A 13,948-nucleotide genomic window follows, 5' to 3' on the forward strand; every position below is an offset into this window, starting at 1 on the left:
CAGTCAGACATCCCCCAAGGGGTCCCAGGTTGGAGAGTGTGCAGGCCGGGCTGAGGGACACCCCCACCCTCCATGCACGAATTTCGTGCGCCGGGCCTCTAGTCCTATATAATAAAGAGCTAATATGCAAATGGTCCTCATGCTCTCATGCCATCACACTGTAACTGCTCAGACACTCAACACTGAGGAGAGAGGAATAGGGACCAGCCAGGCACAAATGAGCTCATGAGAGAGGAATGGGGACCAGCCAGGCTGCAGCCCGGGAGAGGGAAAAGCCGCCTGCCCCATGGTCCTGGGCGCCAGTGCCTGCAGCTGCGGCCCAGGAGAGGGACAAGCACCCATACCACGGTCCTGGGCACCTGCAGCTGTGGCCTGGGTGAAGCCGCCAACCCATGGTCCTCTGCAGCTGCGGCTGGCCTGGGTGAAGCCGGCCCCGGTCCTGGGTGCCTGCGGCTGGCCAGAGGGAGGAAAGCCCGGGTCTCGGGTGCCCGCAACTGGCCAGAGGAGGGAATCCTGGGCCCTGGGTGTGGGGCAAGGCAGAGGCAATTAGGGGCAATCAGGCCAGCAGGGGAGCAGTTAGGGGTGATCAGGCTGGTAGGAGAGCAGTTAGGGGTGATCAGGAAGGCAGGCAGAGGTGGTTAGGGGCGATCAGGCAGGCAGAGGTGGTTAGGGATGATGAGGCAGGCAGGCGAGTGGTTAGACCCTTTAGACCCTTTAGACCCTTATTTACCACTTCCTAGCTGTGCTGATTTGGGCAAGTTCCTTCATCTCTCTGTGCCTCATTTTTCTCATTTGTAAAATGAGATGTCAATAACAGTACTAGTAAAGGGAACACTAGTTCACTGCTGGTGGCACTATAGATATGTATCTCTGGCCATTACACTGTTCTGATTTAAAATCGTTAAACCTCCATATCCCTTTGTTTGTAACCTTCTTATCTCTTACCTGGAAGACATTAAGGTAATGTCTTATTTTAGTTTACTATACATGTAGTCAGGTCAGTCTTCCCAGGCCACCTTCTCATCTTCTCCATCTTCAAAGGAAAACTTTGAGTATCTATCTCCATGTAGTCAGACATTCAAAGCATCAGAATACCTCAAATGGTTTGAACCTAAAGAGTTTGGCACTATAGGTATGTATCTCTGGCCATTACACTGTTCTGATTTTAAATCGTTAAACCTCCATATCCCTTTGTTTGTAACCTTCTTATCTCTTACCTGGAAGACATTAAGGTAATGTCTTATTTTAGTTTACTATACATGTAGTCAAGTCAGTCTTCCCAGGCCACCTTCTCATCTTCTCCATCTTCAAAGGAAAACTTTGAGTATCTATCTCCAGTAGTCAGACATTCAAAGCATCAGAATACCTTTCCAACTTGTTTCCCCTCCTCCCTAGTATACCGCCAGGGCTATGACAGTCAGAATACCTGCAGTTTCCAAATGAGACCTGTACTTGTCTACTCTGTGTGCCAGCAGGCCTCCATCCCCGCAATGCTCCTTCTCTCCCCACCCTCCTTTCCAGACTCCTAAGCCCTGGATCCCAGGAACTCTCTGCTTTCACTAAACTGAGTATAATCTCCTGAACTTTAGAGTATTTTATTGTTATCTCTTGTGGTATTTATTATCCTATATAATGAAAGCCTAGGTAGTGTCACCATCACAAGATGGCCGGCAGAGGAGGGCAGTAGGGGGCCATCGGGCTGGCAAGGGAGGGCAATTGGGAGTGATCAGGCCGGCAGGGGAGCAGTTAGGCGTCAGTCAGGCGAGCAGTTAGGTGTCAATCAGGCCAGCAGGGAGCAGTTAGGGGGTGATCAGGCTGGCAGGCAGAAGCAGTTAGAGGCATGCAGGCAGGCAGGCAGGTGAGTGGTTAGGATCCAATAGTCCTGGATTGTGAGAGGGATGTCCGACTGCCGGTTTAGGCCTGATCCCTGTGGGATCGGGCCTAAATCAGCAGTCAGACATCCCCCAAGGGGTCCCAGGTTGGAGAGTGTGCAGGCCGGGCTGAGGGACACCCCCACCCTCCATGCACGAATTTCGTGTGCCGGGCCTCTAGTCCTATATAATAAAGAGCTAATATGCAAATGGTCCTCATGCTCTCATGCCATCACACTGTAACTGCTCAGACACTCAACACTGAGGAGAGAGGAATAGGGACCAGCCAGGCACAAATGAGCTCATGAGAGAGGAATGGGGACCAGCCAGGCTGCAGCCCGAGAGAGGGAAAAGCCGCCTGCCCCATGGTCCTGGGCGTCAGTGCCTGCAGCTGCGGCCCAGGAGAGGGACAAGCACCCATACCACGGTCCTGGGCACCTGCAGCTGTGGCCTGGGTGAAGCCGCCAACCCATGGTCCTCTGCAGCTGCGGCTGGCCTGGGTGAAGCCGGCCCCGGTCCTGGGTGCCTGCGGCTGGCCAGAGGGAGGAAAGCCCGGGTCTCGGGTGCCCGCAACTGGCCAGAGGAGGGAATCCTGGGCCCTGGGTGTGGGGCAAGGCAGAGGCAATTAGGGGCAATCAGGCCAGCAGGGGAGCAGTTAGGGGTGATCAGGCTGGTAGGAGAGCAGTTAGGGGTGATCAGGAAGGCAGGCAGAGGTGGTTAGGGGCGATCAGGCAGGCAGAGGTGGTTAGGGATGATGAGGCAGGCAGGCGGGCGGTATGGAGCCAGTGGTCCCAGATTGCGAGAGGCAGTCGGACATCCCCCGAAGGGTCCCAGATTGGAGAGGATGCAGGCCGGGCTGAGGGATGACCCCCACCCCCAACATGAATTTCGTGCACTGGGCCTCTAGTAGTGTATATACTATATTTCTGGTGAATTTCCCATATGTCTTTGGGGGTATTAGAGTCTTTCACTACTCATGTTGCAGCCCCAGTTATGCTCATATGTAGTAATATAAGACATTTCATAAATATTTCAATGTAATTTAAATTACTTATATTATAGTATAATTTGAAGGTTATTAATACATTTAGGAGGAGAATATCCATTCCAGAAGCAAAACCATGAAGCTGCCAAAGAAACAGCAGAATGCCTGCTCTGCGGAAACACAAAAGGATATATCAAAAGAATGGGCAAACTCATCTCTCCTAAAAAGTACTACTATAAGAGACAACAGCCTTGACTTATCTTCTGTGTCTTTACCTGGGAGTTCACCCTCTATAGAAGTAATGAGATGTCAGTATCTTCTTATTTCTTTAGTTGAATATTTAAAAACCTTATTATAACTAATTATATGAAAATATAAATTGAAGACTAATTTTGAGAGGTGTATTAAGATTATAGGTAGTCAAAATTTTATTTTGAAACTAGTTAATGCTCAGAACTTGGTCTTTGCTAAGTATAAGTAGACTTGGGATCAATGTTACTATGACACTGAAGTTGTTCATATTTGCACTTTTTATACTTTCAGTTCCTTTAAAGGATGTTTTAAGCATTTCTAAATGTCTATAATTTCAGTTAAAATTCAAGACTTACATCAGTTAACATATACACTTCCTCTAAAGTGGCTATTTTGTTCTTTTCTAGAATATTTTCATAATGCTTGGGAATGCTGTCATCTCAGATAAGCATATACTCAAGAAGACAGATGCACATGCCCTAATTTGTTCTGAAAACTGAGAATTCACTTATATTGATTTATTTTAGCCATGAATTTCCTCATCCTATGTAATAAAAGGCTAATATGCAAATTGTCCCCTCAACCGGGAGTTCAACCAGGGGGCAGGGCCAGCCAGCCAGTTGCCTGTGGCCCCTCCCCCTGGCCGGATCCCACTCATGCACGAATTCATGTCCTGGGCCTCTAGTATATATATGAAGGATTTAAGCCAAATGATTTGCCAAGTCTTTCCAACCATAAAATTCTGTGACTTATATATAATAGTACTGATGCCAAATACTCTGGTTGCTCATTATAGTGCAGCTTATATTATAGATAATTTTGTTTAGAAATATTTGGACTATTCTTATGGTTACAATTACATTTTAAATGGACCCATTTAATATTTTTCAAAGTCTTATATAATATTTTAAACATAATTTAGTCTTGATTTAGTGAAAGTTTATCCTTTTTAAATACAGCTAAGACTTGAGAATTTGATAAATTATATATTCTTTAGAACTTAAATTAACAATGCTGTTCTAAAGCAGACATCATTAAAACCTGCCATCTCTCTTTTATTTGTGTCTTGTGAGGAAATATAGGCACAGAAAAAATAACAGGAAGGGATTTTACTCAGGATCATGACTGTATAACAAAATCCATATCATCTAATACAAAAACTTCCTCACCTGAATCCTTCAACAGTAAATATGGAGTGGAAGGACCAGTAAAGTCACTGAAAAACAGTGTGAAAAATTTACTGTGTGCAAGAGAAAGTTGTTCACCAATTCCACAATCATTCTCTTTGGTAAGATTATAGAATATTTTCCTTAATCAGATATATTTGTAGTTAGTAAATCATTTTCCTCTAATCAAATACACATTGTTTATCTACTATAGCTTAAGCTTTTGTGTCTGGTCTGGGGGAGAATAGGATCCTACTGATAAGTATAATAGCCTCAATGAACCTAATAGACTGATTAGAGCTGCTGGACAGGAGGAAAGTGGTGGTATGAGAAGCACAGAGTGCTGGCAAGAGTGGTGTGATGGGAAGGCTTGTTTCCAAAGAGGCACTGCTTATTTGTCTATACATCAAAACTACATAATTTATTTTCTAGATTTGAATAAGCTTAGTCCTGCAACACTGACACTTGTTTCAGATTCTACCGTAATTTGAAGTTTGTAACCTTTAGTTACTAAATCACAGGTTGACAAAGCAAGTTGCCAAGAATTGCAGTTGAAAACAGTATGCTGGGGAGAACCAAGATGGCAGCGTAGGCAAATGCCTGTACTTGCTGCCTCCCACAACCACATCAAAATTACAACTAAAATACAGAACAACCATCATCCATAACTGCCGGAAAGCTGGCTAAATGGAAGTACACAACTAGAGAAGTAAAGAAGAAAGCACATTGAGACTGGTAGGAAGTGCGGAGGCATGGAAGGGGCTGGACCGACACCCACATGTGCCGCTTTTTTAATCGGGAGGGAAATTGCCTCTGCATTGGCCACCCAGAGGAGCAAGGGGTCCCAGCCCCACACCAGATGCCCAGCCCAGAGTCCCAGAGCTGGGAAAAGAAGTCCCTACAGGCAGTAAGAACTATGCGTTATAAAAACCAGTGCAGATTGGAGCTGAGTGACACAGGCTGCTGGAGACCCAGCTGCTGCTCTTAACATGCCAGCACCACGAATTGAAATTACAAGCTCCCACTTCCTCTGAGCTCCAGTGCTGGGTGAGGCTCTGGGGGACCCAGACACATATGAGGAGAAACTGGACTGTCTGGCATCAGGGCAGGAACTTGGGGGCGGCTTTCTTCCAGACGGAGGTGCTCGCAGCAGTCTTGTTCCTGTGCAGGGGCCTCCCCAGTTGCAGGACTGACTGGAATCCATTTCTGTTTGCTCTGCTCTGGTCATTCCCTGAGACCTGCCCCACCCAATTTACAACCCCATCCAAGCTATGCACAGCAGCTTTTGCATATGAATCCCCTGTCCTTTATCAGGCTAAAAACCTATCAAACAAGCTGCAGCTGGGTTGGGGAGCCCCAAACCTATTAAAAGGCCCAAGACCCAGCACCAGCACCAGCCTGCTTTGCTTCACAGCTGGGCCTCCTCTGGGCACTTCCAAACCTAATACAAAGAGAAGGAATATGCAGATCTCTCTGTAGCTCTTGCTGGATGGCCCCAGGCAGTGGCTGACTTTGCACCTCTCTGGAGACCCAAGAGCCAGTGTACCCAGTGGTCAGTGTGAGACCATACCGGATTTCAACTCTACACATCCATAAGCAACACACTTAAGGGGAAGACTCAGTGAGCACAAAGCCCCACTGAAGCAAGTCCTGCTTCATAAGGGTGTCTCCTGCACAGCAGCTCTCCCAATGTAGTCGTAGCGGGTGCCCACAGCCAACTGGCCAGAGGTCAATTCCTCCCAGTGACACCATCAGCAATCAAGGCTCAACTACAACAAGACTGTGCACACAGCACACAAAGGGGTGTACGTAGAGTGTCCACCTCAGGTGATTGGGGAAGCTGGGCCACAGGGCCCTATAGGACACCTACTACACAAGGCCATTCTATCAACTCAAGGAGACTTAACAGCTATCCAGTACATTGAAACAAACACAAGGAAGTAGCCAAAATGTGGAGACAAAGAAACATGTCACAAATGAAAGAAATGGAAGAAAGCAAACTACTGGATATAGAGTTCAAAATCATAGTTATAAGGTTACTCAAGAATCTTGTAGAAACCTCCAAGGGACTTAGTGAGACTTTCAAAGATCTTAGTGAGAATGCCAAAAAAATGGAAAAGAACCAGTCAGAAATTAAGCATACACTGACTGAACTAAAGCATAATATACAGGGATTCAACAGTAGACAAGAGGGTCCCGAGAATCAAATCAATGAGTTGAAATATGAGGAAGCAAAAAACACCCAAACAACAGAAAAAAGAATCCAAAAATATAAAGATAGTGTAAGGAGCCTTTGGGACAACTTCAAGCATACCAGCATCCAAATTATGGGGGTGCCAGAAGAAGAGAGAGCAAGATATTGAAAACCTATTTGAAGAAATAATGACAGAAAACTTCCCCTACCTGGTGAAAGAAATAGACTTACAAGTCCAGGAAGTGCAGAGAACCCCAAACAAAAGGAATCCAAAGAGGACCACACCAAGACACATCATAATTAAAATGCCAAGAGCAAAAGACAAAGAGAGAATCTTAACACATTGTATGCGGGAAACGTATTTATACGTTTTACGTTGACTGTAAGAAGTAGAGCCACCTGTTAGCGCGCAGTAAAAACTACCCACAAACAATGTATTAAAAGCAGCAAGAGAAAGACAGACAGTTACCTACAAGGGAATACCTATACGACTGTCAGCTGATTTCTCAACAGAAACTATGCAGGCCAGAAAGGAGTGGCAATAAATATTCAAAGTGATGAATAGCAAGAACTTACAACCAAGATTACTCTACCCAGCAAAGCTATCATTTAGAATTGAAGGTCAGATAAAGAGCTTCACAGACAAGAAAAAGCTAAAGGAGTTCATCACCACCAAACCAGTATTATATGAAATGCTGAAAGGTATTCTTTAAGAAGAGGAAGAAGAAGAAAAAGGTAAAGATAAAAAATATGAACAACAAAGTGGCAACAAATACATATGTATCAATAATTGAATTTAAAAATCAAACGAATATGTGCTGTGCCAGCACAGCCAAGGGTGAACCTGAGTCAGGGTGGTGAAGGATTTAGAAAAGACAAACAAGAGAATAAAGCTGGGTCTCGGTGGGATGCTGCTTCTCTGATGGAGAGACAGTGACGGCACTTGCAAGCCAAGTTTTTATTTTATAGCCAGATTCCATGAGGTAAAGTAAGGGCATGGTTCAGATGTTTACACTGTTCTAATCTCAATTACATGCACCTGAACTCTATCAAGCCCACATTACTCAGACATATGGGGCCACGTGTTCAGACCATAGGTTCAAGCTTACAACTATAGCTAATGGCTATAATTGTGCTGGGAGTGTTCTGCCCTCCAAGATGGGACTTGCACATGGCAATGAGAGGACTGTGCCCTCTCATTAGTCCGAGGCTTGAACCCAGGGGTCCTCAAACTACGGCCCGCAGGCCACATGCAAATACAAATATTGTATTTGTTCCCATTTTGTTTTTTTACTTCAAAATAAGATATGTGCAGTGTGCATAGGAATTTGTTCATAGTTTTTTTTTTTAACTATAGTCCGGCCCTCCAACGGTCTGAGGGACAGTGAACTGGCCCCCTGTTTAAAAAGTTTGAGGACCCCTGCTTGAACCTGTCCAAACACTGTAGTCACTAGCCACACAAAGAAAAAATCTGGTAAACAGAGTAAACTGGTGAATGGAATAGAATTGGGCATGGAAATAGAACAGATTGACGATTCTCAGAGGAATGGAGCTTTGGGGGAGGAGGGTGAGGGAAGAGATTAGACAAAGATCTTATATGCATGTATGCATTACCTATGGACACAGACAATAGGGTGACAGGGGCCTGGGGTGAGGTGGGAACTAGGTGGAGAGGATCTATGGCAGGAAAAAATAGGGATATCTGTAATAATCTCAACAATAAAGATTAATTTTTTAAAAAGGAAGGAAAACAGTATGACTATAGTATTTGCTTTAGAGCAGTGGTTCTCAACCTTCTGGCCCTTTAAATGCATTTTCTCATGTTGTGACCCAACCATAAAATTATTTTCGTTGCTACTTCATAACTGTAATGTTGCTACTGTTATGAATCGTAATGTAAATATCTGATATGCAGGATGGTCTTAGGCGACCCCTGTGAAAGGGTCGTTCGACCGCCAAAGGGGTTGCGACCCACAGGTTTAGAACCGCTGCTTTAGAGTTTTGTAAGGAACTTTAAAACTGGTAGGTAAATACTATGAATATTAAATTTAATATATTGAAAATTCCTTTTATGTGTTGTTATATGTACTATTTTTTTTAATTGATTTTAGAGAGGAAGGGAGCGAGAGAGAGAGAAACATCAGTGATTAGAGTGCATCATCGATTGGCTGCCTCCTGCACATCGCCTACACTGGGGATTGAGCCTGCAACCCAGGAATGTGTCCCGATTAGAATCAAACCATGCCTGGCTCCATTATTTGCTGCCTATGTAACATTTTACAAGTTGATGATTCCCTCTGCACCTCCGTTTTCTCATCTGTCAAATGGGGTTGTGAAAAATTAAATAGGCTGATTATGTAAGCACAATACCTGATACATTGTAAATATTCAAATATTTACATAGTAAATTCTCTTGATGTATACTAACCTCTGTATATAAAGTGGAATTAATGACAGTTCAGAACACCTATAGGCAAGATCTACAACCTCTAATAAAAACAACCTTGTGTTTTACCACTTCAAACAGTGTTTTTATTCCTAGAAATGTTTTAAGGTCCTTTTATTCTGTTTAACCAGTAGTTTTCACAGACCATATTTTTCAAACAGAATTTTATATGAAACCTCCAGTGTGCCAAACAGATAAAAATGAACTATGCTGTTTAGAGCAGATAGGAGATCTAAACCTTAGCCTACTCAGCCTCTCTCCAGTAACCCCAAAGGACTTTTGCAGGGCTCTCAATTTTTGCATACCACAATTTGAAAAACAGTTTCCCACTAGACTATCATCCCATGGTCCTTTGTCCCAGCTTGCATACTTTACCCTCACCAACAGTGCCCATTTCTCTATAGTTTTCATTAACTGGCTGTTATCAAATGTTTCTGTTTTTGCCCACCTGATGCCTGTGAAATGTCTCTCACTTTAATTTGCATTTTCCTGATTAACAGTATCTAGTGTTTTCATATGTTTTTTGACCATTTTGTGAATTGCCTATTTTTTCCTTACTTTTAAATTGCGTTGTTTGATTTTTCTTACAAATCTATAGAAGTTCTTAATATACTCTGGACATTAATTCTGTGTTGGTTGTATACAACACAAATTTTTTTCCAGTATTTATCTTGCCTTTATATCTCCCACAACTTCGACAGTTCCACCAGAATTGCCTGCCAATCTAGATTCTCCTGGATTTTGCGTATAGCCAATCACAAACTGTTATACCTGATAATTTTGCATTCTGTTCCACTCCTTATACTTTCTGGGGTTTGTTTGTTTGTTTGTTTGTTTGTTAAGGTGGCTATGATCTCTGGAGCGATGTTAAATAGATATTGTGCTAGCAGAGGCTTAGCCATAGTTTTTGGTAGATACTTGTTATCAAATTAATGTTCTTGTTATCTAAGAATTTCTTTTATAATTTTGAATAGATGTTGAATTTTAGCAGCAAATGAATCATTCCCTCAAAATTTAAATAGTTTTGGTTTAATAGTTTTGGCTTTAAATAATTTTTTGGGTTTCTATATGTCTTGCTCATTCATAGCCTAGGTATACTCCTATTAAAAATAATACTATTGTGAATAGAAAAAAATGTAAATTTTGATGTTTTTAAATAAGAAACATAAAATTGCAATAGCTATTCAGATGTAAACAATTATAATTCAGAAAAAAACAACAGTTTATGGATATTGAACCTCCAGATATCAATAACAACCATATACAAAGCAAAAGGGAGAGATATATATGATAGTATGGCCATAAAACTTTCCCTAAACTAAGGTGGTCTGATAAGAATCAATTATTGGCCTTTAATAATTATTGTAATATTTTAATATTTTCAACTATTATCTGTAAATCTCATGTTTAAAATATGTAAGATAATTGGATCATAGAAAACTGAAATTTTTATTTTCCTTTTTCTAAAACAGAATACAATACTTTCTTTACATATATACTAAAGGCCCAGTGCATGAAATTCGTGCACTGATGGGGGGTCCCTCAGCCAGCCTGCGCCCTCTCTCAGTCTGGGACCCCTCGCTCCTTACCACCTACCTGCTCACTGCTCCTTAAAGCTCTGCTGACTGCTCCTTTGCGCTGCCGCAGCTGCACTCACCAACCATGAGCCCGGCTTCTGGCTGAGCAGCGCTCCCCCCTGTGGGGCACACTGACCACCAGCGGGCAGCTCCTGCATTAAGCATCTGCCCCCTGTGGTCAGTGCGCATCATAGCAACTAGGTCTGGTCACTCTGCTGTAACGGTCACTTAGGCTTTTATTTTATATACTAGAAGTCCGTTGCACAAAGATTCGTGCAATCGGCCTTTCTTCCCCTGGCTGCCGGCACCGGTTTTCCTCCAGCACCTGGGACCCAGGCCTTTAGTCCGGCCACAGCGGAGAAGCCAAGCCTCGAGGCTAGGCTTCTTGCCTCTGGCTGCAGCGAGGCTTTGAGGCTAGGATTTTCCGCTGTGGCCGCAGTGAGGCTTAACTTCTCTGCTGCGGTTGCAGGGGAGAAACCAAGCCTCTCCAGTCTTCACTCTTCACTCTGGCTGGAGCCTTCAGTCTTCCCTCCTCGCCTGCATATGCAAATTAACCACCATCTTTGTTGGGTTGATTTGCATAATCATCCTGATTGGCTGGTGGGCATAGTGGAGTGACACCAATTTGCATGTTTCACTTTTATTTTATATATATTACTTTCAGAGAGGAAGGGAGAGGGAGAGAAAAACATCAATGGTGAGAGAGAATCATTGATTGACTGCCTCCTGCATGCCCACTGCTGGGGATCGAGCCTGCAATCCAGGCATGTGCCCTTGACTGGAACTGAACCTGGGACCTTTCAGTTCACAGACTGACGCTCTATCCACTGAGCCAAACTGGCTAGGGCAAAAAGCAGAAATTTTTAAAATGAGAAGAAATAAGATCTTAAATAGTGAGGATATAGCTGCTGAACCAATGACATATATTTATAAGTAGGACTTTATAGGATTCATGATTATATAGGAATTTGATTAATTTTTTGCCACTAAAAAGTCCATCACTCCATCAACAAAAATATTTTAATCTGTAAAATACAGAAAGTTAAAACAATTTTAAAGCATGGAGGGGCAGGGATTCGCCCTAGACCTAAATGGAGTAAGAACAGTAAACTACGTAAAGGAAGGGAACTAGAAGTGGACATACACTTTCATGAAATTTGACTGGAAGAAAGAAACCTGTTTGTTGAAACAGTAAAACACAAGGTTAGATGAAAAAGATGTCTTAAAGATACAGCTTGAAAAAAAAAGTTTAGAATTATTTTCTATTATATTCCCCCAGTTTCTGACTCAAATAAATTAAAACCCTAATAAGGAAGAATTGAAAAATAGGAGTAGTCACAAAAGCCAGCTCAAAATTATTACTATAGTTTAAGATTGAGGTTCACCTAGGAATTTAGATTAATGCATAATAGTGTCAAAGATGAAAAGACAGGGAGAGAAGACAATCTGAAAAAAAGAATTTACAGCTTTTGTAATTTCCTGGCTTTAGGGTTTGAGAGAGATGGTCAAAGGTGAGTCCAAGAATACTTATGGTATTTTTTTCAATTTTTGATATATATTTTAGGAAAGTCATTCAGCATCTCTACTATCCATGTCTAGTGAGGAAGGAGAGAAAATAAGATGTGACATGCCCTGTGACTCTGCTCATTTATCAGGTTTGACTCACAGCCTTGCTTTTGTTTCTAAGTTAGTTACTGAAATGCTGTGAAAGTTCATCTAAAGGAATTATATATTTTAAGTCATACTATATTAGTCGTTAGTTCATGTCAAAATGAAAACAAGGAACTAGATAGAATTTAATGCACAGTTGCCTAAAATGACATAAATAATTAATGAAACAAATGCTTTTTTCATAAAAGCAAGAACATATTAGGTATTTTAATCAAGATTATAGCACTATTAATTTTTTAACTGTTCTTAAGGCCCTACACACCATCTTAATCGCAAACGAATGTACATAGAAGATATTAATCCTGTTGAAGTAGGATTGGAAGAAGAAGAGGAAGGGAGAGCAAACTTGCTTCCCCAAAAACTGTCTAAAATGGAAAATGCAGATCATCACAGTCACAAAAGTAGGTAGATCAAATGTGTTTGTCAAAATGCAGCTATTTGGGAAGGTAGTTTCTTAGATCTTGAGTGACTCCATATACAAAACAAATCTTTTGTAAAGACAACTTTGGTCAAATCCAAGAAGGGTCATGTTTTGTCACAAGTGTACTGATGTGAATAATGCAGTAAGAGTCTTTTTTACTCATAAATATCCTTCATCTTTCTACTACTGATTACCTCATACAAATTGTACTAGCGTGTGAACTTACTGAGAAATTAGTGTGTTACTAAATACTGGGAAGTATGGAAGTAGCTAAAACCATTAAAAATAATCTAAAATGTTCCATTTTAATGTTACCATTCCTGCTTTAAATACCCATGCCAAAAGTTTTTTTATAAATCAACTTTTTAAATTAAAAATATGTCTGTCTTTTTTTACACATAGAACCTGAAAATAAGATTTTGTTCTCAGCTTATGACAAGTAAGGCTAAATTCGTAAAGTGTATTTTAACTTTGGTTTCTTGCCTTCATTTTTTAGTGTCTGAAAGTACATGTCCATTATCAGCAAATGACTCTTCTATTCCTGTGAAGAACTGGGGAACTGAAATTTCAGATGTAGACATGATGTGTGAGCAGTTCAATACAGAATTTAAGAAGAAATATAATGTGAGTTATTTAAATTATACCCAGTAACATTATAATTATACCCAGTAACCCTACTTTCTTCTAAACCAGTGGTTCTGAACCTGTGGGTCGTGACCCCTTTGGGGGTCGAACAACCCTTTCATAGGGGTCGCCTAGACCATCGGAAAACACATATATAATTACATATTGTTTTTGTGATTAATCACTATGCTTTAATTATGTTCAATTTGTAACAATGAAAATACATCCTGCATATCAGATATTTACATTACGATTCATAACAGTAGCAAAATTACAGTTGTGAAGTAGCAATGAAAATAATTTTATGGTTGGGGGTCACCACAACATGAGGAACTGTATTAAAGGGTCATGGCATTAGGAAGGTTGAGAACCACTGTTCTAGACTATCCACTTGTTTGATCTTTTGGCAACAAAACACCCATTTGTGAATTCAACTTTCCTCATGCACTGGTGAAAAATTGGAATGCTTCCTGGGTGAAAACCTTTTATCTCATGAGTGTATTTCTCTTCTAAAAGCCATGCATTATCCCTATTGGTTTTTTTTTTCCTACAGGTTCTTTCTCTTTATTCTATTTTTCTTTTTAACTAGTAGCCCAGTGCACGAAATTCGTGCACATTAAAAGGGAATTAATTGCCCTAACCGGTTTGGCTCAGTGGATAGAGCATTGGCATGCGGACTCAAGGGTCCCAGGTTCAATTCTGGCCAAGTGCATGTACCTTGGTTGTGGGCACATCCCCAGT

The 13,948-nt window shown here is 41.7% G+C and overlaps 1 protein-coding gene across 1 annotated transcript in view; it reads left to right on the plus strand.

Annotated features, from left to right (window-relative positions):
• Positions 1–13,948, plus strand: part of LOC102241128 (synaptonemal complex protein 2) — a 45,479-nt gene that overhangs the window by 26,020 nt on the left and 5,511 nt on the right. Inside the window, 8 exon segments of the mRNA XM_014532779.1 lie at positions 2,963–3,164; positions 4,191–4,396; positions 10,002–10,049; positions 10,051–10,125; positions 10,128–10,191; positions 12,054–12,146; positions 12,414–12,563; positions 13,080–13,207. Coding sequence (XP_014388265.1) covers positions 2,963–3,164; positions 4,191–4,396; positions 10,002–10,049; positions 10,051–10,125; positions 10,128–10,191; positions 12,054–12,146; positions 12,414–12,563; positions 13,080–13,207 — 966 coding nt within the window.

This window comes from Myotis brandtii, unplaced genomic scaffold, assembly GCF_000412655.1.
Source record: "Myotis brandtii unplaced genomic scaffold, ASM41265v1 scaffold915, whole genome shotgun sequence".
NCBI lineage: Eukaryota > Metazoa > Chordata > Mammalia > Chiroptera > Vespertilionidae > Myotis > Myotis brandtii.